Source organism: Macaca mulatta, chromosome 15, assembly GCF_049350105.2.
Source record: "Macaca mulatta isolate MMU2019108-1 chromosome 15, T2T-MMU8v2.0, whole genome shotgun sequence".
Classification (NCBI taxonomy): Eukaryota; Metazoa; Chordata; class Mammalia; order Primates; family Cercopithecidae; genus Macaca; species Macaca mulatta.
This window is the reverse complement of record NC_133420.1, coordinates 11,384,073-11,407,573: the sequence shown is the minus strand read 5'-3', so window position 1 is coordinate 11,407,573 and position 23,501 is coordinate 11,384,073. Positions and strand designations below refer to the sequence as shown.

General features: G+C 47.6%; 2 protein-coding genes across 2 annotated transcripts in view; both read left to right on the top strand.

Annotated features, from left to right (window-relative positions):
• Positions 1-220: 220 nt before the first annotated feature.
• Positions 221-4,634, top strand: LOC144334830 (uncharacterized). The gene is made up of 2 exons (XM_077966594.1): positions 221-2,276; positions 3,563-4,634. Exons 1-2 carry the CDS (start codon positions 1,916-1,918, stop codon positions 3,682-3,684), a joined length of 483 nt encoding a protein of 160 aa, XP_077822720.1. The 5' UTR covers positions 221-1,915; the 3' UTR covers positions 3,685-4,634.
• A 59-nt stretch (positions 4,635-4,693) lies between these two features.
• Positions 4,694-23,501, top strand: part of LOC144334769 (SH3 domain and tetratricopeptide repeat-containing protein 1-like) — a 30,170-nt gene continuing 11,362 nt past the window's right edge. The window contains exons 1-3 of the mRNA XM_077966397.1: positions 4,694-4,751; positions 19,817-19,858; positions 21,400-22,281. Of these exons, the coding sequence (XP_077822523.1) occupies positions 4,694-4,751; positions 19,817-19,858; positions 21,400-22,184 (885 nt within the window). The 3' untranslated portion in view covers positions 22,185-22,281. The remainder of the gene's footprint in view (positions 4,752-19,816; positions 19,859-21,399; positions 22,282-23,501) is intronic.

The following is a 23,501-nucleotide window of genomic DNA, read 5'->3' as shown; positions in this document are numbered from 1 at the left end:
AGTGGGGTCGTCCGAGGACCCCCGACCCATCCAGCGGAGACCCATCTGGCCCGGGCCACGGACTGCTGACTGAACGGACCTACCAGGTACTTTCGTTTTGTTCTGTCTTGCCGGCTAACTCTGAACTCTGGGGAGTACTCCTTCTTAATTAAGTGGAGAAGGGGGACAGACGTGTCCGGCACCTTCCCACTTACGCCCCGGGGGATGCCCTGGCGGTAGTCTGGGAGAAGGCTGACGACTCAGTCAGCCTCCTTAAATCTGTAGGCAGGTCGCCCCTGCTGTCTGAGTATTTTATGATCTTGTGGCACCACTCTCTGGCCACGCGGCTTCTCCTTACTTGTCTGGTCTTTGTTTTTGTTACTTTCGTTTTGTCCTTGTTATAGGTGGATGAAATAAGACAGACGTTGACGACTCCTTTGTCTCTGGCCCTGACTCACTTCCCTGACGTTCGGGCTCGAGCCCACAACCTCTCCATAGAAGTCCATAAGGGACGATGGCGAAAATTCTGCTCGTCCGAGTGGCCTACCCTCCATGTTGGGTGGCCCCGGGACGGAACATTTGACCTCCCAATTATCTTACAGGTTAAAGCAACAGTGATGGATCCTGGGCCACATGGACACCCAGACCAGGTGGCCTACATAATTACTTAGGAGGATCTGGTCCGAAACCCTCCCTCTTAGGTGAAACCCTTCCTCCATTCCCCTTCCCCACCCCAGTCTACCCTTCTTGCCTTAGAAGCCCCCCCAAAAAAATCGGAAACCGGACCTGCATAAGCCAGTCCTCCCAGATGAACCCCAGAGGGATTTCCTCCTTCTTGACCCCCTGCCTCCTCCACCTCAAAACCCCCTTCTGAGACCTCCACCTTACGCTTCACCCTTGCCCCCTGTCTTGTCCCCAGCTCTTTCCTCTACTGCCTCGGCCCCTACCCTTTCTCCAACTTCTCCCTCGGCCCCTCCCTCCACCCCGTCTCCTTCTCCAGCCCCGCCCAAACTCACCCCTCGGACGCCGCCACCGACATCTCGTCTCCGCTTGCGGTGGACTGAGGACCCAGATGGCCCTTCCACTTGGCAATCCTCCCTTTTTCCCCTCTGTACCGTCAATCGCACGGTCCAGTACTGGCCCTTCTCTGCCTCTGACCTCTACAACTAGAAAACCCATAATCCTTCCTTTTCCCAAGACCCCCAGGCCCTAACCTCGTTAATAAAATCCATTCTCCTCACTCACCAGCCCACTTGGGATGATTGCCAGCAACTCTTGCAGGTCCTCCTAACCACTGAAGAAAGGCAGCAAGTCCTCCTGGAGGCCCGGAAAAATGTGCCAGGACCAGGAGACCTCCCAACCCAACTTCCAATGAAATAGACGAGGGATTTCCCCTCACCCGCCCAGACTGGGACTATGAAACGGCACCGGGTAAGGAGAGTCTCCAAATCTATCGCCAGGCTCTGTTGGCGGGTCTCAAAGGGGCAGGAAAGCACCCCACAAATTTGGCCAAGGTAAGGACCATAACTCAGGAAAGGAATGAAAGCCCGGCAGCCTTCATGGAAAGGCTTCTGGAAGGGTTCCAAATGTATACCCCATTAGACCCAGAGGCCCTAGAACATAAGGCTACCATAGCTATGGCATTCATAGACCAAGCTGCATTAGATATCAAAGGAAAACTCCAAAGACTAGATGGAATCCAAACCTATGGATTACAGGAATTGGTTAAGGAGGCAGAAAAAGTGTATAATAAGAGAGAAACCCCTGAGGAAAGGGAAGCCAGGTTAGTGAAGGAACAGATGGAGCGAAAGGATCGTAAGGACAGAGTGAGGGATAAGCATTTAACAAAAATCCTGGCGGCAGTTGTGAGAGAAAAAGGACCAGGGAGAGAGGGAGAGAAGTGGAGGCGGCCGGCTGGCCCCCGTGTCTTCGCATCATGGCAGCCACCGCTATGCTGGTCAAGGACTCTGCTAAGTTAACCCTTGGGCAGCCACTAACTATTATTACCCCACATGCTCTAGAGGCCATAGTGCAGCAGCCCCCGGACCGGTGGATAACCAACGCACGCCTAACCCACTACCAGGCCCTCCTACTGGACACGGACCGCGTCCAGTTTGGCCCTCCAGTCACCCTAAACCCTGCTACGCTGCTGCCGGTACCAGAAGACCAACCAAGCCCACACGATTGTCGGCAAGTACTGGCTGAGACCCATGGAACACGGGAAGACCTTAAAGACCAAGAACTCCCAGACGCGGATCACACCTGGTACACAGACGGCAGCAGTTACCTTGACTCAGGTACCCGGAGGGCGGGAGCGGCGGTAGTAGATGGCCACAACACCATTTAAGCACAATCACTACCTCCTGGCATGTCTGCACAGAAGGCTGAGTTAATAGCACTAACCAAGGCCCTAGAGCTGTCCAAGGGAAAGAAAGCTAACATTTATACTGATAGCCGGTATGCCTTTGCAACGGCTCATACTTATGGAAGTATCTATGAAAGAAGAGGTCTCCCAACCTCAGAAGGAAAGGAAATCAAGAACAAAGTTGAAATAATTGCCTTATTAAAAGGCCTTTTTCTTCCTCAAGAAGTGGCTATAATTCACTGCCCCGGGCATCAAAAAGGACAAGATCCAGTCGCAGTAAGAAACAGACAGGCCGACCAAGTGGCCAGGCAAGCCGCCATGGCGGAAGTACTAACCCTAGCCACAGAACCTGACGAAACCAGCCACATAACTATTAAACATACTTAAACCCCGGGAGACCAGGAAGAAGCAAAAGCCATAGGGGCTATAGAGAACAAAGACACTAAAAACTGAGAAAAAGGAGGAAAAATAGTCCTTCCCCAAAAGGAGGCCCTGGCAATGATCCAGCAGATGCATGCCTGGACACACTTGAGTAGTCAAAAAGCTAAAATTACTGATTGAAAAAAAACTGACTTTCTAATCCCAAAGGCAAGTACCCTCGTAGAACAAGTGACATCTGCCTGTAAGGTCTGTCAGCAGCTAAACGCTGGGGCTACCCGAGTGCCAGAAAGGAAACGAACTCGTGGTAATCGCCCAGGAGTCTATTGGGAAATAGACTTCACTGAAGTAAAACCTCACTATGCTGGATATAAGTACTTACTAGTGTTTATAGATATCTTTTCAGGATGGGTAGAAGCCTACCCCACCCGGCAAGAAACGGCACACATAGTAGCCAAGAAAATTCTGGAAGAAATCTTTCCTAGATTCAGACTTCCCAAGGTAATTAGGTCAGATAACGGGCCGGCCTCCGTTTCTCAGGTAAGTCAGGGGCTCGCCAGGATATTGGGGATTAATTGGAAATTACATTGTGCCTATAGACCCCAGAGCTCAGGACAGGTAGAAAGAATGAATAGAACAATAAAAGAGACCCTTACTAAATTGACCTTAGAGACTGGTTTAAAAGATTGGAGACGCCTCCTATCCTTAGCTCTGTTAAGGGCCCGAAATACGCCTAACCGTTTTAGGCTCACTCCATATGAAATCCTCTACGGAGGACCTCCCCCTTTGTCAACCTTGCTTAACTCCTTCTCCCCCTCCGATCCTAAAACTGACCTACAGGCTCGGCTAAAAGGACTCCAAGCAGTACAGGCCCAAATCTGGGCCCCCTTGGCAGAACTGTACCAACCAGGACATCCACAGACCAGTCACCCCTTCCAGGTGGGAGACTCTGTCTACGTTAGACGGCACCGCACTCAAGGACTAGATCCTCGGTGGAAAGGACCCTACATTGTTCTCCTGACCACGCCCACAGCCATAAAGGTTGACGGAATCTCCACTTGGATCCACGCATCCCACGCCAAGGCTGCTCCAGAGACGTCCGGACCAACACCACTTGAGACATGGAAACTCCGACGCTCCGCGGACCCGCTCAAGATAAGACTCTCTCGTATCTAACTCCTTGCTTATTGTTTGCCCTTCTTCCCTGCGCCGTCTCTAGTGTAGTTTTTGACGCTAACCCCCACCGGCCATTTAGCCTGACCTGACAGATAATTAATTTTAATAATCAAGAGGTCTTAAATAAGACCTCCGAGAATACTCCTATAAAGACCTATAAATAGGTTTCCAGACCTCTATTTCAACCTAAAAAAAAAAAAAAAAATAGCAGGAAAGATAAAAAACACAGGCCCCCGGTTTACTGGTCCCACAGGAGTCCTATTAAGGACTCCTCAGGATGGACAAGAATGGAAAGGACAGGCTAGAAAGGTGTCTATCAGCCGGAACAGGTTTTATGCCTGTCCCGGATTCAGGACAGGACAAATAAGAAAAACTTGTGAAAATCTGACTCACTTGTATTGCAAAAGCTGGTCCTGTGTGACTACTAATAATGGAAAGTAAAAATAGGCCACAAAACCTTGGTATATAACCATGTCCTTTGTCCAGCCCTGTACCACAACCCGATATTCGGAAAATTGCAACCTGGTTCGCATCAAGTTTGAAGATGCGGCAAAATCTGATAGCAGATAGATAACAACAAGGTTAATATAGGGTCTCTATTTATACCAGCACAACCCGCCCAAAATTCCCCTCCAAATCAGACTATTAGTCAATCCAGACACTGCCCCTGTTGCAGTAAGGCCAAACCAGGTTTTATTAGAAGCTAGAAAGCCCCCGGTTTCCATATCGGAGAAGCCCCAACTAAAAGCTCCTCAAAGCACCTCCCCGCCCTTAATCTCCCTCACCCTCGCCGACATGTTAGGAATTAAGGTAGCGGCTAGAGTTGAGACCGGGACAGCAGCCCTAGTGCATGGTAACCATCATCTGCAACAACTTAAAGTAGCCATAGATGAAGACCTTAGAGCCATAGAACAATCTATCACAAAACTTGAAGAGTCCTTGACTTCTCTGTCTGAAGTTGTATTACAAAACCGACAAGGACTAGAAATTGTCTTTCTGAAAGAGGGCGGACTCTGTGCAGCCCTGAAAGAGCAATGTTGTTTTTATGCAGATCATTCAGGAATAGTTAAAGATTCTATGGCAAAACTAAGAAAAAGGTTAGACAAGAGAAAAAAAGAGAGAAAATCTCAACAAAATTAGTTTAAAAATTGGTACAACCAATCCCCTTGGCTTAGCACCCTAATCTTCACCATCTTAGGACCCCTCATCCTGCTCACGCTCATCCTGACTTTCGGGTCATGCATACTCAACCGCTTACTCACCCTTATTAAAAATAGATTAAACATAGTACATGCTGTGGTTCTGACCCAACAATACCAGAACCTCAGGACTGAAGAAGAGGCTCAAGATTGAGCCTCTGACACAAAAAGAGGAGGGAATGAAACTAGGCCGCATAAAACTTAGAAACTAGGCCTCATAAAAAAGAACTTAAAAAAATTAACACCAGGTGGCTCTGGATAGGGTCCCACCCTGCCTCGATAGGGTCCCACTCTGATAGGGTCCCACCCTGCCAATTCCGGGAAACAACCTCATGGGGTCCTACCCTGCCAATTCCGGGGGTCCCACCCTGCCTCGAAGTTCCCGGAATCAACAACTCCAGGAAAAAAACCTCATAAGGTCCTGCTCTAACCAATTAGAACAAGACACCTTGCTCAGGCCATAGACAGACCCAATTACCACGCGCCTAAAGCTTTGTTTGAATTTCGCGCCCTAAGCTGTGTTTGAACTTGTGTTTGCCTATATAAACAGCCTGTAACAAGCAGTCGGGGTCCCAGGGCCAACTTAGAGCTTGGGACCCTAGTGCGCTAGTAATAAATAACTCTCTGCTGTGAATCTCGTGTCGGTGATCCTTTGCGGTGACCCCTGCCCAGGAGAGAATCGACAGTTCGGTTCCAACAAAAAGTGTTATGCAAACAAGTGTGAAAATAGCCTAAATGCCACATCCTGTTACTACCTGTCATGAAGTACATTGACCAGTTATTCACTCTGTTCTGATCTCTACCCATTCCACCTTTTCTTCATGGAACAATAATTTGACAGTTGGTTATGCAGAACCAGAGTAAGTCCAGTTTGATTGGCAGGAAACGATTTTGGGTATGAAGAACACTTTAGGCATTTATTGAACTCTTGTTTGTACCACCGCTGTGCTGGACAGTTTATAAATATTACTTCTTTAAACAAGGCCTATGGAGTCAGGCTGCCTGGGTTTTGCTAACTAGCTGTGTCATTTGGGACAAGTTTTTAAGCATATGTAAACCTGACTTTCATCTATGAAATGGGATGACAAGGGGTCATTATCATCTCACAGGATCGTGCAAATGTGTGTGTAAAGTGCCTAGTTTGGTGCCTAACACATAGTAACTACTCAGTAAAGTTATTATTACACCATCATCATCATATTTAAATGTAAATATTAAGAGCTAATAAATTTGTAAAAGGTACTATACCTTTACCCCTTGAATCAAAGACTACTTTAGTTTTAAGCGGTTGGGTGAATTTATCACTTAAATATTGGCCTCTTGAATACCTTGAATTTCAATTAAACGTAGCCAGAGGATTTCATAATTGGACCGTTGCCTCTGGAACTTGGAGCTTTGTTTGTTTGTTTGGTTTCACTTCCTACACTAAACATGTGGCTGTGCACACCTTTATGGTGACTTCTGGTACTGGGGAATCAAAGCTTCGTTTGCTTCTTTGGAGGAGATGATCTTATGCTATATGAAGCACTCAGACTTTGTTAACTGTGTACCATCCAGACAAGACCAGGTGCTTCCCATGGCAGCCTGTCCTTTTCTTAGCTCTCTCATCAATCTAGCCTGTTCCTTCTATTCCTCTTTATACTAGAACTTCTCTTTGAACAAGGAATGTTGTTTTGTCACTACTAGGTCCCCAGCAATTAGTAATGCCTAGCACATACTAGGTGCTTCCTGAATGTTAATAGGTGATAATCTAGCAGAACACAAGATAAATCCGCAGGTTGAGATTTAAGCTGAGTGGTATGAACGCTGCATTGGCAAACTTATTCAATCAATTTTGTTAATGCAAGTTTAACATATCTTAGTAACTGACTTAGTTCAGGAATCATTTACTGAGTGTCTTCTAGGCCAGACATTGGGGACAGAAAGGTAATAATATATGATCCCTGCCTCATGCGCAGGAAGTCTAGTGAGATGGACAGACACGTGTCAATGGCTGCCATGGAATATGGTGAGCATTAAGATAAAGGGGCACCCTGTGTGCCCTTGGAGCATAGAGCAGGGCTTGTGTTCTGGGAACATGGGCTCCATGTGAAAACACAATTTAAATTTTCTTTTTTTTTTTTTTGAGATAGAGTCTTGCTTTGTGGTCCAGGCTGGAGCACAGTGGTGTGATCTCGGCTAACTGCAACGTGCTTCCCTGAAGTTCAAGCGATTCTCGTGCCTCAGCCTCCCGAGTAGCTGGGATAACAGGTGTGCGCCACCATGCCTGGCTAATTTTTGCATTTATAGTAGAGATGGAGTTTCACCATGCTGGTCGGGTTGGTCTTGGACTCCTGACATCAGGTGATCCTCCCGCCTCGGCCTTCCAAAGTTCTGGGATTATAGGCATGTAAGTATTCATCCTTTTAAATATCTGCGGGTAGCACTTAACTTTAAATGGGTACTAATTAAACTATTGAATGACTTTAGTATGGATTGAATGACTTTGCTTGGGCCTCGTTTTTAATTTCCTTCATTAGAGAAAAAAAAAAAAATGCAGGTTGAATATCCCTCATTCAAACTGCTTGGAACCAGAAGTGTCTCAGATTTTTTTACATTTTTGGATTTTTGAATATTTGTATTATACTTGCTGGTTGAGCCTCCTGAATTCAAAAATCCAGAGTCTGAGCTGTTCCAATGAACATTTCGTTGAGCGTCACGTCGGCACTCAAAAGTTGTGGATTTTGGAGTTTCTGGTTAGGGAGACTCATCCTGTATGGGTGCTGGATTGTCGCAGGAGTTCCGGACCAGAGGTTGGGTGACTAGGGTTTGGTTTTCACTTTGTTACTAAACAGGTTGTTTTCTTCCATACGCTCAGCTTTAGATCCCCCGGTTGTCAAAGAAAGGAATGGGCCATCTGATGTTTAAGGCCTCTGTTAGTTCTGATTTGGAGACACCTGGCTTCAGTTCATCTTCCTTAGGAGTGGACAAAGAATATGGGAATTTTGAAATTGTTAGTCAACATCTACAGGGTCGTTGCAGCCTGGTTTTGGGTAAAGGTCATCTTTAGTGAGCCCAGGGAGAAACAGTGGTTTAGCTGTCAGCTGAGAGGGGTAAGTGGTCCTATTAATTTTCCTCTGTGGTAGTGGAAGCATTGTTTAGGGTCACAGCGTCAGTGGAGCTGGCTGGAAAGAGGAGGGGAACTCACTGTTACAGGTTATATTGAATGTGTTTTCAGTCACTAAATGCTTTTTATGATATGTTTTTCAGGATTTCAGTGTTGTATGATTTCTCTGTGTTAAGCACAGGAAATTTAACATCAGCAAAAAAGAATGCTCTTTTTTTCTTTTTTTTTTTTTTTTTTGAGATGGGGTTTCCCTCTTGTCATCCAGTCTGGAGGGCAGTGGCGTGACCTCAGCTCACTGCTACCTCGGCCTCCTGAGTTCAAGCGATTTTCCTGCCTCAGCCTCCTGAGTAGCTGGAATTACAGGTGCCCACCAGCATGCCCGGCTAATTTTTGTAGTTTTAGTACAGATGAGGCTTTGCCATATTGGCCAGGGTGTTCTTGAACTTCTGACCTCAGGTGATCCTCCTGCCTCGCCTTCCCAAATTGCTGGGATTACAGGCATGCGCCGCCAAGCCTGGCCTTGAATGTTCTTTCTGTGGGAATCTACAAAAGCCAGCTTTTGAGTCTAGTGGCAGAAAACCTCTTCTTCATTGTTGAGCTGTGCTGTGAGCTTGGAGGACTTCAAGCCCAGCTGAAAAAGCTGTAGTATTTTATGTCAGTTGGCTGTCTTGGAGAACTTAATGAGCACTGGGCTGGAGTGATACTGTCAGAGTTCATGAGCGGTTTGTGGCTCTCAAAGCCTCGATACTGGGGTTGCCCAAATACATCGGCTGGACTCACTATTTCTCTTGGGAGTCGGGGGGTGGAAAATGCTGTGGTCTTAACTCTGCTCTTAATTTGATGGTGCTGTTATTAATGGTAGGAATGATTTCATATGTTTGCATTTTGCTTTGTAATTCACAGAGAATTTTAAAATCCGTTATCTGATTTTATTCCCGCAGCAGTTCTGTGAAAAAGGTAGAGCACTTTCATATCTTCTGTTTTCCCGTGATTCTCTTGTGGCTCACAGAGGCTAAGAGCCTTCACCAAGGTCATCGGGTGAATGAGTTGCAGAACTGGGAGTAGAGGCTCAGGCTTCTAGTGACCCTGTTTCTTCCTTGATAGCTCGCTCTGGTGGCGCTATGTTCAGGTAACTGCGCATGCTCGGTTTGGTCTTTTGTAAATCCCTGCCCCATTTCGGGGGAGGTTCTTGGGAGGCTTCTCTTCATTTTGGAGCATTTAAGTATCTTGTCCTCTCTCCCTCTTCCCAGATGCACGGGCATTTCTGCAGGCTCCCAGGCTGGCCCTTGTGCGTGGGGGCGTCTCCTGCCTCCACGTTGCTTGCATGCCCCCTTCTGAAGGGGCTCTTCCCCGCATGGAACCCCCTCGTGCCTGCCTCCACACTGCAGGCTGTTCGGTAAATGTTACTGACTGAGCATCGTTGTTTTCTAGAAATGGGACGGGGTACGGATGCCAAGTTCTTTTCTGTGTGAAGTCTGCGATTGTATCATCTTGACTTCCCCGTGTGTGCTCCTTGAGGTTGTCGCTGTGCTGCGGTCATCTGTGTTCCCTAGGGTGCCTCCCTTGGAGTCCCGGCCGTAGCAGACATGCAGTCAGTGTTCATGGCCTAAATGAGAGGAAGGCCAACAGAGCCATTAAATCTGGAAAATGACAAGTGAGGGAAAGGAATTTTTATTTAAGGCGTGTGAAAAAGAAATCTCTTTAGAAAAGTTGACCTGTTTCTCAACTGGAGTTGAATTTCAGCTCAGAAAAGCAGCTGTGTGCCCAGAGGGCTTTGGGATTTCAGTTTGTGACAGATGAATTGAATTTGTTGTTGTATGAATGTGTTATCCTTTTGTGGTTTTATTAGGCCTTTCTCCCAAATGGAATCGATTTTTCTATAAAACTCACACTTCCTTTTTGAGAAGTGTAACACTAATTGTATGGGATGGTCTCCCAAAAGATAACCAGCCAGGAACCAAACACACTGCCTGAGACTCACGGCCCCTGGTTTCTGCCTGTGCAGCTGCAGGGCAGAGAGGCACGCTCGAGCCGAAATCAAGACGCATGTCTGCATCTTCTCTTTCTTGACTGCTGTTTCGTCTCTGAGCTGGCCTGCCTTCAACGTCTAGGAGCTTGGTGGGTGTAGACACATTACGGTATGGAGGAGGGATATGGCGTTGCCACAGCCAGGAGACTCGCTGAAGTCTCTGTTCTCTTCCTGCTCACTGCTCTGACTTTGTATAAGTCACATTTGTAGGGCTGTGCACAGTGGCTTACACCTGTAATCCCAGCACTTTGGGAGGCCGACCTGGGAGGATCTCTTGAGCCCAGAGTTTGGAACCAGTCTGGGCCACATGGTGAAAGCCCATCCCTACAAAAAATAAAAATTAAAAAATTAGCCAGGTGTGGTTGCTCATGCCTGTAATCCCAGCTACTGGAGAGGCTGAGGTGCGAGAATCACTTGAGCCCGGGAAGTAGAGGCTGCAGTGAACCATCATCATGCCAGTGCACTCCAGCCTGGTCAGAGCAAGACCTTGTCTCAAAACAAACAAAAGCAAACAAAAACCCATGTGTAATAGTGGCAGTAGTTAACTTTTGAAAGTTTGAAGAAAACTTCCTAAATCACCTGTGACCATGGACAACTTACTTAGCCTTTCTATGCCTCAGTTTCCTCATCTATGAAAAATGAGAGAATATGTTACTGATCTTGCAGGATTTCAATGAGAACTAAACGAGATCAAACTCAGAGCCTGGCACCTCGTGAGCCCACACTCAGTGTTATTATTTCAACATTTTAGAGGAAAATGAATGCTAATGGGTCATTATGGTTAAACATAGTCTATCACTGGTGTTACTCATGGTATTGGAAGGAACGTGAATTCCATATAGATAGTGTGATGGAGAAAGTATTTTGGGCATTGGCAGTATTGATTCAAAGAACCAAGGACGTGTCTGTCCTGTGTGGAGAGCCGTTTCCGCTTGTTTCTTTAAATGCTATGGGAAAAGCAGTCGACCCTGTGCTCTCTGCCGGACAGCTTCAGTCTCCACGTATTGATTTGGCCAATTGTCGCTTGCTGTCATCATGGCAGCAGCAGTTGAAGGGACAGTTTGTCTTGATTTGCATTTCTGTGTGTTTGTGTTATTTATAGACAATTAAGACATGGAAGCCTGTTTATGGCAAGCTGGCAAATTCAGCAAAACTTGGAGAAACCTGTTAGCACAGTTTGCACGTGTGCGGGCACAGAGCAGCCAAATAAACACACACATTTTCCTGTATTTTAAAACTCTCTGTAAAAAAAAAAAAAAAAAAAGACATTAAACCATTGCCCAGATGGCTTCTAGAGCTAGAGCTTTTTCCTTGAAGTACATGAGTATGGCTGTCAGACATCTGAAACCCGAAGCCATCTTAAAACATCATTTTGATGCTACCCCCATCCGCCTTTTTTTTCTGTTTGTAAGGGACAAGGATCCAGGAAGGAAAGTAACAGCTTACAAAGGCTTTTGTTACAATTAATCGTTCATGTTCTTTCTTTTGGTATCTTATTCTCTGTTTACATTTTTTTTAATTTTTACATTTTTTGAGACAGATCCTTACTCTGTCACCCAGGCTGGAGGGCAGTGGCATGATCTCGGCTCACTCCAACCTCTGCCTCCCAGGTTCAAGTGATTCTTGCGCCTCAGCTTCCTGAGTAACTGAGATTACAGGCATGTGCCACCACGTCCAGCTAATTTTTATGTTTTTAGTAGAGACAGGGTTTCGCCGTTTTGGTCAAGCTGATCTTGAACTCCTGAACTCAGGTGATCTGCCTGCCTCAGTCTCCCAAAGAGCTGAGAGTACAGGTGTGAGCCACCGCGCCCGGCCGCTGTTTCCATTTTGTAACACTAGCGTCACCCCAGTGTAGGGTGGCTAGGGGTATTCTTCTTTCCTGTTTCCTGGTGTATTTTCCTCTACAGTATTGATCACTCTTTAACATACTTTTTGGTTGTCTGTCTCTACCTACAAAAATGTATGTTCCCTGTTATATCACCAGTGCTTGGCACGTAGATAGTTAGTCAATATTTGTTGAATGAATGAATGAATGGGCTGAAAGAACCTTATTCTTCTTTCTTCTGTCACTTTACACCAAATGCTTTTGGAAAATGCTATGTGAACAGGGATCATAAGCAGCAGAGGTTACACACATGGCTGTGGGATAGCCCATCATCCTCAGATACTTGTCTGGAAGGAGGTGGAGTACTTGAGTAGAAATGATACAAGATAACTTCTTCAGAAAATCAGCCAAGTGTCACAGCTTTTCACACAGGCGTGTGATATTTGTGTATGTGTGTATGAAGAGCTGTCGTGGCCTAGAATCACTAGCCTTTAGATCCCTTGTACAGATGGAAAAGTAAAGTCGGAGGCCCAGGAATGCTGTAGGCCACCGAGGTAGAGTCCCTGTCTGCCCTTCTCAGTGCCCAATCACTTCTCACTGCACTCCCCTCTTTACTGCTAAAGTCACCTTCCCTGACTCTGAATGTGTAACCACGAGGGAGAAAATGTCCTCCAGGCTCACAATTTGTGGAGAAAAAGCCCAGCAGCTGAAAATAATGTTCACAAAGTTTGTACTTAGAAAACGTGGCCATTTCTATCATGTCTTTGAATTTCCTTGTTTCTCATACATTTTATAAACAAGACAGTAGAAGGAGATTCGGGAACAGCAACTTTAGAACAAGGGGGAAAAAATCGAACCTAGAGCGGTCCAGTTTCTGTTTTCTTCTCAGTTTAGGGCTGAGGCACTTTAGCTTCCTGTCTAAGGGACTACTCAAATCTGATTAGAAGCCATTGTGGGCTGGTAATTATCCGTAATTTTAGGAAGACAGATGCAGCACCAACTCTGTTCTCTAATAGCAGGCTTATTAATTTTAAATTTGCATGGCAGGAGAAGCAGATGGCGAGGTGGGATAAGCGTTCTGATGCTTGGTCATTGATAGCTTTTTACTTCCATGTATCACATGGGGATTTGGGACCCGGGAAGCCCGCGGAGAACTGATGATTGTCTGTCCCCTAACCAGCTGGGTTCTTTTTCATCCTGAGCTCAGAAAGATTGCTCCTACTGCAGCCAGGGAAGGCAGGTTGTTGACTGGTTAGAAATCATGACAGGTTATTTTCTCCACCCGCAGTTCGCAGTTGGAAAGCAGAGCTATCAAAAAGTTGTATTCTCTGTTGTATTTCAAATCTGGGTGTTTAAAAAATTTTGTAAGCAAATTAAGCATTTCTTTAACGGTAGTTGTGTGTGTTCTTTGAAGGGGTGGCCTGCCCCTCCACACCTGTGGGTGTTTCTCGTTAGGTGGAACGAGAGACTTGAGAAAAGAAATAAGACACAGAGACAAAGTATAGAGAAAGAAAAGCGGGGGCCCAGGGGACCGGCGCTCAGCTTACTGAGGACCCACGCCGGCACCGGTCTCTGAGTTCCCTTAGTATTTATTGATAATTATCTTTACCATCTTAAAGATAAGGGAGTGGCAGGACAATAGGATCATTGTAGGGAGGAAATCGGCAGTAAGACATACGAACAAAAATCTCTGTGACATGAATAAGTTTAAAGGAAAATGCAGTGCCTTGAGATGCATATGCAAACATCTCCATAAACCTTTTAGCATTATTGTTTCAGTCTATCACATGGGGAGAAACCTTGGACAATACCTAGCTTTCCTAGGCAGAGGTCCCTGCGACGTTTGGCCGTGTAGGTGTCCCTGGGTAGTTGAAATTAAGAGAATGGTGATGACTTTTAACCAGCAAGCTGCCTTCAGGCACTTGTTTAACAAAGACACATCCTGCACAGCCCAAAATCCATTAAACCTTGAGTCACCGCAGCACATGTCTCTTGCAAGGACAAGGTTGGGGATAGGGTCACAGATTAACAGTGTCTCAAATACAGAACAAAATGGAGTCTCTTATGTCTACTTCTTTCTATATAGACACAGTAACAGGCTGATCTCTCTTTCTTTTCCCCACAGTTCTTGATGCGAATGAGAGGTGCATTCCCTTGTAAAATCCCTGAGAATTAATAGGAGGATTTGAGCCTTAGAAGAGAAGTTGCTTTTCTAGATGATCACGTAGATATGATGCTGAGCACTAGACAAAGATGTTGATTGAAGCGATTTAAAAAAATTTTGTCTGAGTTCAGATTTTACACCAATATTTAGAAAATCAGCAAAAGAACTTGGAGGAATGTTCTCAGGCATCCAGTTCAGCCCCCTGCGCACATTGTCATAAAATCCGAGTGTGTGTACAGGGAGACGCATTCCTTTCTGTTCTCATCACAGGTCCTTCCCTGGCTCTGCACCTGCCTGTCATGCGCGTCCGTGTGAAGAGACCACCAAACAGGCTTTGTGTGAGCAATAAAGCTTTTTAATCACCTGGGTGCAGGCGGGCTGAGTCCGAAAAAGAGAGTCAGCGAAGGGAGATAAGGGTGGGGTCGTTTTATAGGCTTTGGGTAGGTAAAGGAAAATTACAGTCAAAGGGGGGTTGTTCTCTGGTGGGCAGGAGTGGGGGTCACAAGGTGCTCAGTGTGGGAACTTTTTGAGCCAGGATGAGCCAGGAAAAGGAATTTCACAAGATAATATAATCGCTTAAGGAAAGGACCGGTCATTTTCACTTGTTTTGTGGTGGAATGTCATCAGTTAAGGTGGGACAGGGCATTTGCACTTCTTTTGTGATTCTTCAGTTACTTCAGGCCATCTAGGCGTATAAGTGCAAGTCACAGGGGATGCGATGGCTTGGCTTGGGCTCAGAAGCATGACATTGTCCTCTTCCCGACCTTCCCTACCTTTTCCCTCCTGTGCGGTTCTCTCACAAAGTGAATGGCCTCAGCCACAGCTTCTCTGCAGCTGCATCAGACTGTGGCGACAGGAGTGGTGGCTCCTGCAGGGCCTGCTGTCCCCACTGAGCCCAGTCTTGCTTGCCGCTGCAACCTGGTCACCATTTTGCACAGAAAGTATGTAATTCTACGGAATGAGAGCCAACATGCTGGGAATGGAGGTGTCTTTATCATGGTGCTCTGCATATTTTAATCTTGGGTGGAAAGTATGGAAAAGTATGTGATACCTGTGGTTTGATGTCAGAAGGACGTTGTCAACTTGATATGGACTGAGGATGTTCAGGTGCAGCAGGCACCCCGGCTTCATTAAATGAGACTTCCCCATCTCCCTGCCAGGCATGCACAAGTGTATGGCCACATCTTATGTGTTATCCTTATCTAGAGTGCGCCTTGTCGTCATGCTTAAAGTTACATGATGATATTCTTCCTCATAGAGTAGGTCCCAAGCCGCATTCAATACAGAAATGTACTCTTGCTGTTCTACATAGAAAGTGCTTTCATATACCAAGTGGGAGAGCAGTCCTAAAATCTGGGCTGGAATCACAGAAGGAAGGCTTTGGGAAGCAACAGATTCCCTAGTCCAAAGCTGGGTCTTGATGAACCCAGAAACAGGACCAAGAGAAGTGAATTTGCCTAAGGCCCTGACAGTGTCTCACGGTAGCATTTGAACGTAGCAATTTCTTGACCTATTTCTTTAAATTATTAGTCATGCTTCCTCTGATTCCTATATAAACATATTCCTCATTCATTCTTTTGTTTCAGTGAATTATTGCAGTGCTACCACGTAACACTATTTGAGTCAAAATGTGGCAGTGTTTGTCCCTTTCCAAGGTTTTTAGTTACACAGTTTGTCAAAGTTGTGCTAACAGTTTCTTGTTGGTTGCAAGGTGTCCTTTCAGAAGCCAATTGTGTGGTGTATTTACATTGCTTGTTGGAGGTAGTTTGGTTAGAACCTACTTCGAGTGGCTGGCGTGGGCCTGGGGGACAATGACAGCTGCCTGCTTCATGGGCAGAGATGAAGTAATTGCTTCCTAGGAAGTACCATCCTCCTGGCCACACTCTCCAGCCCATTTCCTTTGTGGTGGTTTCCTCACATCTGCACGTTTCTGTCTTCATGTGAGTGTCATTTATTTTAGCATATGACTTCAGGCTGTGGGGAAGAATGGCCATTTTAGCACAGAGATGCACACAAAGGAACAACTGGCTAAATGTGAGGGAAGACATTCTTAGGGGGGGTTTCATTTCTTTTATTCTGTAACAGGCAGTCTGGGAAGCATTCTGGACATGTGGCCTGTGGCCTGCGCTGTCACAGTTCCTCCCTGCAGGATCGCAGATGTTTGGAGATTGTAGTGATAACTGTTATCATTGAGAATGTCATTCTCACAGGCTCTAATAAGTCAGGATTTATTCAGTGTTAATTTGTTAAAGACAACTGTATTTCTAGCCAAATCCACTTGAGACGTTTCTCCTGGCAGTGTTGCTGGGGGTATTCCCGTGGCTTAGTCTTAGGGAAGCACACGCCTTTGAATACTGCTGAAGCTGTGAGTACCCAAAGCGCACCGGAGTATTTTTGCCATATGGGGTGTTAGTCACTGATACACGTCTCAGTCAGACCTGATGGATTCTTGACCCCTTCCTTTCTTAATTTTTTAATTTTTATTTTTAATTTTTGTTTTTTAAGAGCATAACCTCTCAGGTGGCCACCATGAATTTCTGGTGTTTTCAGTTGGCTGCAGCTTATTTGCCATCTCTGATTCAAACATATTCGAAGCCTGATGATGCTTCCCTTGGTTGTTCTTCTGCTGTGTGACCTCCGTGCCCGCAGGGTTCAAGACTATCAGAGCTGGGAGCCACCTTCACAACTACCAGGGTTTCCGGAACCTCCTTTATCTAGCCCTGGGGATGGAAGAGATGTCATCAGAGGTGAAGGCTTATTAGGTTTACATGCCATTGATAACGAATGAGGAGGTTTTCTTTTATATAAGGGGAGCTTCTTATAACGTGCTTTACTAGGGTAAAGAAGCTTTTGAGGTTTGCTTTCTCTGGAAAGATAATTTGTGATCCTGCTGTTGCTTTCAACAAAAGTATAATTTGCATACCAGTGCATGTTGTATTACTGAGCACTGGCTGACAAATGGTTCTTAACTCATCATTCACTCCGCCACTGTTTCTTGAATGGCATATGTGTGCCAGCTGTAGTAGGAACTTGCTAGAATCTAGGACTAACCCTTATGAAACGGGGGTCCTGGGGGAAGCAAATGCATAAAACTATAAAGGTTTGAGGGGATATCAGAGGGGGCGACTATAGGTGCAAAACTTCATTCATTCATTGTCCCATCTAGGAGGTTTTGTGTCTTAGCAGCGTGTTCCACAGCAACACATCCCTCTATCAAAATATTCATCATATTATTCTGAAATTCTCTGCTTAGGTATGTGTTTTTCTGACTAAGTTTAGAACTGGTTAAGGACAGGCTATGGGGTATGTATTATATATATCTACACACACACATATATTTATATATATACACATTACCATTGTAAATGTACTATATATTTATATATATACTCATATATATATTTCTCCCGCTCTATATATACATAAACACCACACACATATATATACACACACACATATATATGAAATACACACACACACACACACACACACACACACTCACACACACTCTTCTACTGCCAAGCACAGAAAGTGAAAACTAGACAAGAGTTCTTTTAGTGTTCATGAAAAAATAGATGTGTTAGTTGAGAGCGTCCATAAGTTGCCAGGGGAAAGACAGGATGGATTCACAAAGGGAGATAGTGTGTTTTTTATTTTTTTCTTTGTTTAACTCTTGAATTCGAAATAATCCAGACTTATGGAAAAGTTGCAAAAATAGTACAGAGAATTCCCATATACTCTTCCCTCAGATTCCCCAAACATTTCACCCCATTTGTACTTTCTCTGTGGATATAATTTTTTTTTTTTCTGAAATGTTTGAGAGTGGAAGGTAGAATGCAGGGCAGGGTGAAAGGCGGAAGGAGACAGGTGGGTTAGGAGGCTTTTTTTTTTTTTTTTTTTTGACCTTCTGAGATGGAGTTTCACTCTTGTCACCCAGGCTGGAGTGCAATGGCACGATCTCGGCTCACTGTAACCTCTGTCTTCTGAGTTCAAGTGATTCTCCTGCTTCAGCCTCCCGAATAGCTGGGATTACAGGCGCCCACCACCATGCTTGGCTAATTTTTTGTATTTTTAGTAGAGGGGTTTCACCATGTTGGTCAGGCTGGTCTTGAGCTCCTGATCTCTGATGATCCACCTGCCTTGGCCTACCAAAGTGCTGGGATTACAGGTGTGAGCCACTGTGCCTGGCGATTGGGAGGCTTTTGCAGTAACCCAGAGCACTGTGATGAGGGCTGGACCTGGTTGGAAATGATGAGAAAGGTGAGAAGTGGTTAGGTCTGGCATATATTCTGAAAGGAGAGTTTAAATGGGTTGGATGACAAGAGAGAGAAAAAGAAGTTTTAAGGATGATGTCAAGGATTTTGGCCTGAGTAACTGGAAGACTAGAGATGCTGTTATTGGGATCGGGAAGACTCCGGGAGGAGTGGGTTATAACAGGGGGAATCAAAAGTGTGTTTTCGGTATGCTAAATTTGAGGTCCAAAAAGGGATGTCAAGAAGTGTTGGCTGGGGGCGGTGTCTCACGCCTGTAATTCCAGCACTTTGGGAGACTGAGGCAGGCAGATCACCTGAAGTCAAGAGTTCGAGACCAGCCTGATAATTATTAAAATCGATCATTGATGTTTACTAATTAATCATATTATTGCTGCTAATACTGCAGGGGGTGTATACCTACCTGTGATGTTGTTCCTAATATCCAGGGACAGAGAGCATGATTTTAGTTTTAATATCACAGTAGGTGTACACGCACCCTGTTAAACTGATCCTAATATCCAGGGGGGTAGAATATGACATGACTCCCAACATAGCAATGAATGGACATCCACCCTGTGATATTGCTCCTAATATTCACAGAAGAAGCGTATGATATTACTCCCAATATCCCAGGGAGGGTACAGCTCTTCTGTGATATGGTTCCTAGTATCTGGAGGGAGAGAGGATGATAATAATTCCAGTATCGCAGGCTGTGTTCACCCACCCTGTGATATTGTTATTAATATTCTGGAAGGGAGAGGATGATATGATTCCCCATGGAGCAGGAGGCATCCACCCAGCCTGGGATATTGTTCCTAATATCCATGGAGAGGAGAGGCTGATGTTACTTCCAATATGGCAGGGGGTGTACATCCACCCTGTGATATTCTTCTTAATATTCCAAGGCTGAGAGGTTGATATTACTCCCAGTATCACAGACACCGTACACCGCCGTGTGATACTCTTCCTGATATCTGGAAGGGGAGATGGTATTAATCCCCATATCGCAGGAGGTGAACACCCACTCTGATATCTTTCCTAGTATGCAGGGAGAGAGAGGATAATATTATTCCCAATATTGCAGAAGATGTACACGGCCCCCCCCATGATATTGTCCTTAATATTCCTAGGCACAGAAGACGATGTTACTCCCAATATCGCAGAAGGTGTACACCCCCCAGTGATGTTGTTCCCATGATCCAGGAGGGAAGAGGATGATGTGACTTTCAACCCCTGCACCCTGCAATGCTCTCACCCTGCAACACCGACACCAGCTCAACCTGACATGGGAGCAGAGGTGCTGGCTGGGGGTGTTCATTGCTTCTCTTTTCTCCCTTGGCAGACTCAGTAGAGGAAGCCGAGACCGAGCAGCCGCAGGAAAAAGGTGGGTTTTGCCAGTGGCTCAGGCTTCCTCTGGTTATGAGCTGGGCCTTGGAGTAACACCGGGGGAGGGGACAGAGCTGAGTATGGTGGGCATTGGATGCGGCTGTCACACCTCTGTGGTGTGGGTCGGGGACTTGAGGGACATCGCCTGAGGTGGGCCTGAACCTCCCATCTACTCTGGCACTGGAGGCTGTGGGGTCCCACACTTCTTCCAATGAACATGCTGGCCCCCGCCTGGTCCCCGACCGAGGTGGGGCATCCTTTCCACTGCTGGGGCCCACATGTAGCTGTGGGTTCCTTCTTCATGACCTGGAGAAGCTGCAGTTCACCCTGTGCTCTGCCTCAGAGATGGGAGGTCACACAGCCCTCAGCGGGTAGCAGAATTCAGAGCCTTAGGTTGCAGGGGCCTCAACTGAGGTCCCTGAAGGGTCTGCTCCTTCCTGAGGGGAGCCAGTGGGGAAGGGAAGGCTGTTGTAGGTTTGCCTCGGGGAGGGGGTGGTTCCACCCTCTGCCAAAGTCTCTGGAGCAAAGGCACGTGGCTCTCCAGCTGCCCCGGAGGCCAGGGTAGTGGCTGGGAGGGGCTGTGGGCCTCTGCCGGGTGGGGGAGATTTCTTAGCTCATCTAGTGTAGTCAAGTCACATTAGCCTCTAAATCATATTTATTTATTTTTTTAATTCCAAGGCTTTACAGATGAATTAGGAGGCAGTTTGTATAGAAAATACTTTTTACATGTGAGCTTGAAACAGAGAGTCTGTTTCAATCTAGGTTTTTCCCTTCCCAGTAATGCCTCCTTTCATCCCAGGTTTTCCAACAGGAAATACGCTTGTTTGCTCACCTCTGGGAGGGGGCTTTGGCTAGGAATCCACCAAAGCCAGCAGGCACCAGTGGGCTGCTGGAGCAGTCTGGCCTTTGTTAACCCTTTAGGAACTGAGGGCTTCAGGTTTTCAGACCATCCAAGGTGAAGGTGGCCACAGGGGCCTGGAAGCTTTCCCATCCTTCCTGCAGGGATGGTCCGTTTCCCTGCACGGAGCTGGGTACATGGGTACAACACCCCTGTCCTGTGCCGTCGGTGGCTTTACCAATTTTGCATAGCAGCTTTTGAGCTGATCCATAGCTCTGATTGGCTGTTGAGGATTTCATGGATTCCTGTACCCCACCGGGGGGCCCAATATGCTGACAAAAGTTACATTTGTAGTTGTAGTGCTGCATATACATGGGTCCAGTTAGAAGGCTTTGATTCTTTCTAAAGGGAAAGGCATCTCTGAGGGATCACTGAGCTGACATAGTCTCCTAAAACCTTGCTGTCAGGTGGGTGACAAAGCAGGACAGGAGGGTGATTTTGTAGGAGAGTCGGGCCACGGGCCTGCGTGTTCTCTCTGTCCTCATAGTGCCGGAGTTTCTACGTGCTCCAGGCCCCGAGTTTGCATTGCACATAATTCTCAAGGGCTCGTGGCAAGCTGCGCCAGGGTCGGGGATGTGTGGGGACTCTGCCCCCAGTGGACCAAGGACTCACATCTGTCTAGGTGTTTTTGTGACTTGCAGAAATACCTCCACCTTGCCTGGGCCTGGAGCCACAGGAGACCCTGCCGAAGGTGAAGAATGTTCTGGAACAATGCAAGACCTGCCCAGGCTGCCCCCTGGAGCCAGCGTCCTGGGGTCTCTGTGCGTCATCCAGCAACGTGAGCTTGCAGGACCCCGAGGAGCCCTCCTTCTTCTTGGAAGCTGAGGACGACTGGGAGGACCCAGAGGCCCTGAGCTCACTGCTGCTGTTCCTGAACGCCCCCGGGTCCAAGGCCAGCTTCCGTGGCCTGTATGACGTGGCGCTACCATGGCTGAGTGGCATGTTCTGCAGCTTTAGCGACGAGGAGGAGCTGACTGGGCGCCGGGCACAGGCCCGAGGGGCGGCCAAGAAAGCTGGCCTCCTCATGGCCGGAGTCCGTGCCATCGTGGACCACCTGGTGGCCCTGGCCTGGCTTCACGTGCTTCATGGACAGAGCCTGGTGAACCTGAACATCCTGCAGTCTGTCCAGGATGCAGTGGTGGCCAGCGAGGACCAGCAGGGTGTGATTGCCAAAATGTTGGCCATGGCTCTGAAGAGGACAGGCCAGATGAGGCAGGCAGCCGAGGGCTACTACTGTGCCTTATGGGCGCCTTGGGACCTGGGCCTGTGGAGGAACCAGGCAGTGGTGCTGGCCAACTTTGGGACCCTGTGCCTGCACACGAGTGTCAGCAGGCTGGCCCAGCACTACCTCCTGGAGGCCGTGTGGCTGTTCTCAAGGCTGCCCTGCGGGGAGTGTGGCTGGGACTTCACCCACGTGCTCCTGTAGCTGGGCCACCTCTGCACCCGCCAGGGCCCGGCCCAGCAGGGCAAGGGCTACTATGAGTGGGCCCTTCTGGTGGCCTTGGAGATGGGCCACGTGGAAAGTGAGTGCCCCAGTTCCTCCTGTGCACCTTCTGGGGCCACTCGGGTCAGGGCACACCTGGGGTTTGTGATTCGGAAACAAGTGGTGGGTTTTCCACCATCAAAAGTGCTGAGTCATGGCCAGCAGCAGATGTTGGCAAGCGCCCTGGAGACAGGCAGTTCCCATGCAGGGCCAGGCCCTCTGTGGCCTATTGAGGCAGCCAGCTCTTCCTGGTTTGCCCAGGGACCATCCTGCCTTGAGCACTGAAAGTCCTGCATGCTGGGAATTCCTAGACATAACCCTGGGATCAAGGCAGGCTCCGCTGAGCTGGGACTTCGGGCCCCTCCATGAGCCAAGCCCTGAACACCAGTTCTTGTGCCCGTGTTATCTGCTTGGTATGTTGGCAGCCTGCGTACCTGTCATCCCACTTCACAGAGGACACGGGGGCGGGTGATTGCCCAAAGCTGCAGAGCAGTGCATGCAAAAGCAGCTCGTTGTGCAGAGTGTGCCAGGCCCCACCCACAAATGGGGCTTGTGGGGTCCTCGGGTAGCAGGGACTGAGCGTGGGAATGTGAGCTTCAGGCCACAGAAGCCACAAAAGGGTGAGTGGCGTGATGGCGGGGCAGCGCTTGGCCCTGGGTTAGGGAAGCCTCTTTAGTCTAGAACCAGAGGGTTGAGAGGATTTAGTCAAGTAATAGTTGGTGGATGAGGGGTTGGTGGTGGAGGAGAGGCTGGTGGTGTAGCCTGTGTGAAGGCCTAGGGGTGAGAGAGTGGGGGTGAGAGAGTGGGGGTGAGTGAGCGGGGATGAGTGGGGTGTGAGTAGTGGTGAGTGAGCGGGGATGAGTGGGGTGTGAGTGGTGGTGAGTGAGCGGAGGTGTGATGGGGTGAGCGGGAGTGAGCGGGGATGAGTGGGGGTGAGTGAGTGGGGGGGTGTGGGGATGAGTGGGGTGTGATGGGGGTGAGTGAGCGGGAGTGTGAGTGAGGATGAGTGGGGTGTGAGTGGTGGTGAGTGAGCGGGAGTGTGAGTGGGGATGAGTGTGGTGTGAGTGGGGGTGAGTGAACGGGAGTGGGAGAGGGGATGGGTGGGGTGTGAGTGGGGGTGAGTGAGCAGGGCTTATGCAGGGAGGTGCAGAGTTGGGAGGGGGTGGGTTGGGTGCTGGATGGTGAGAAGCTCTTCTGGAGAGCTAAGCAGAGCCTGGGGCCTCAGGCTGTGGCTTGGCCTTTTCCCCAAGAGCACTGGGG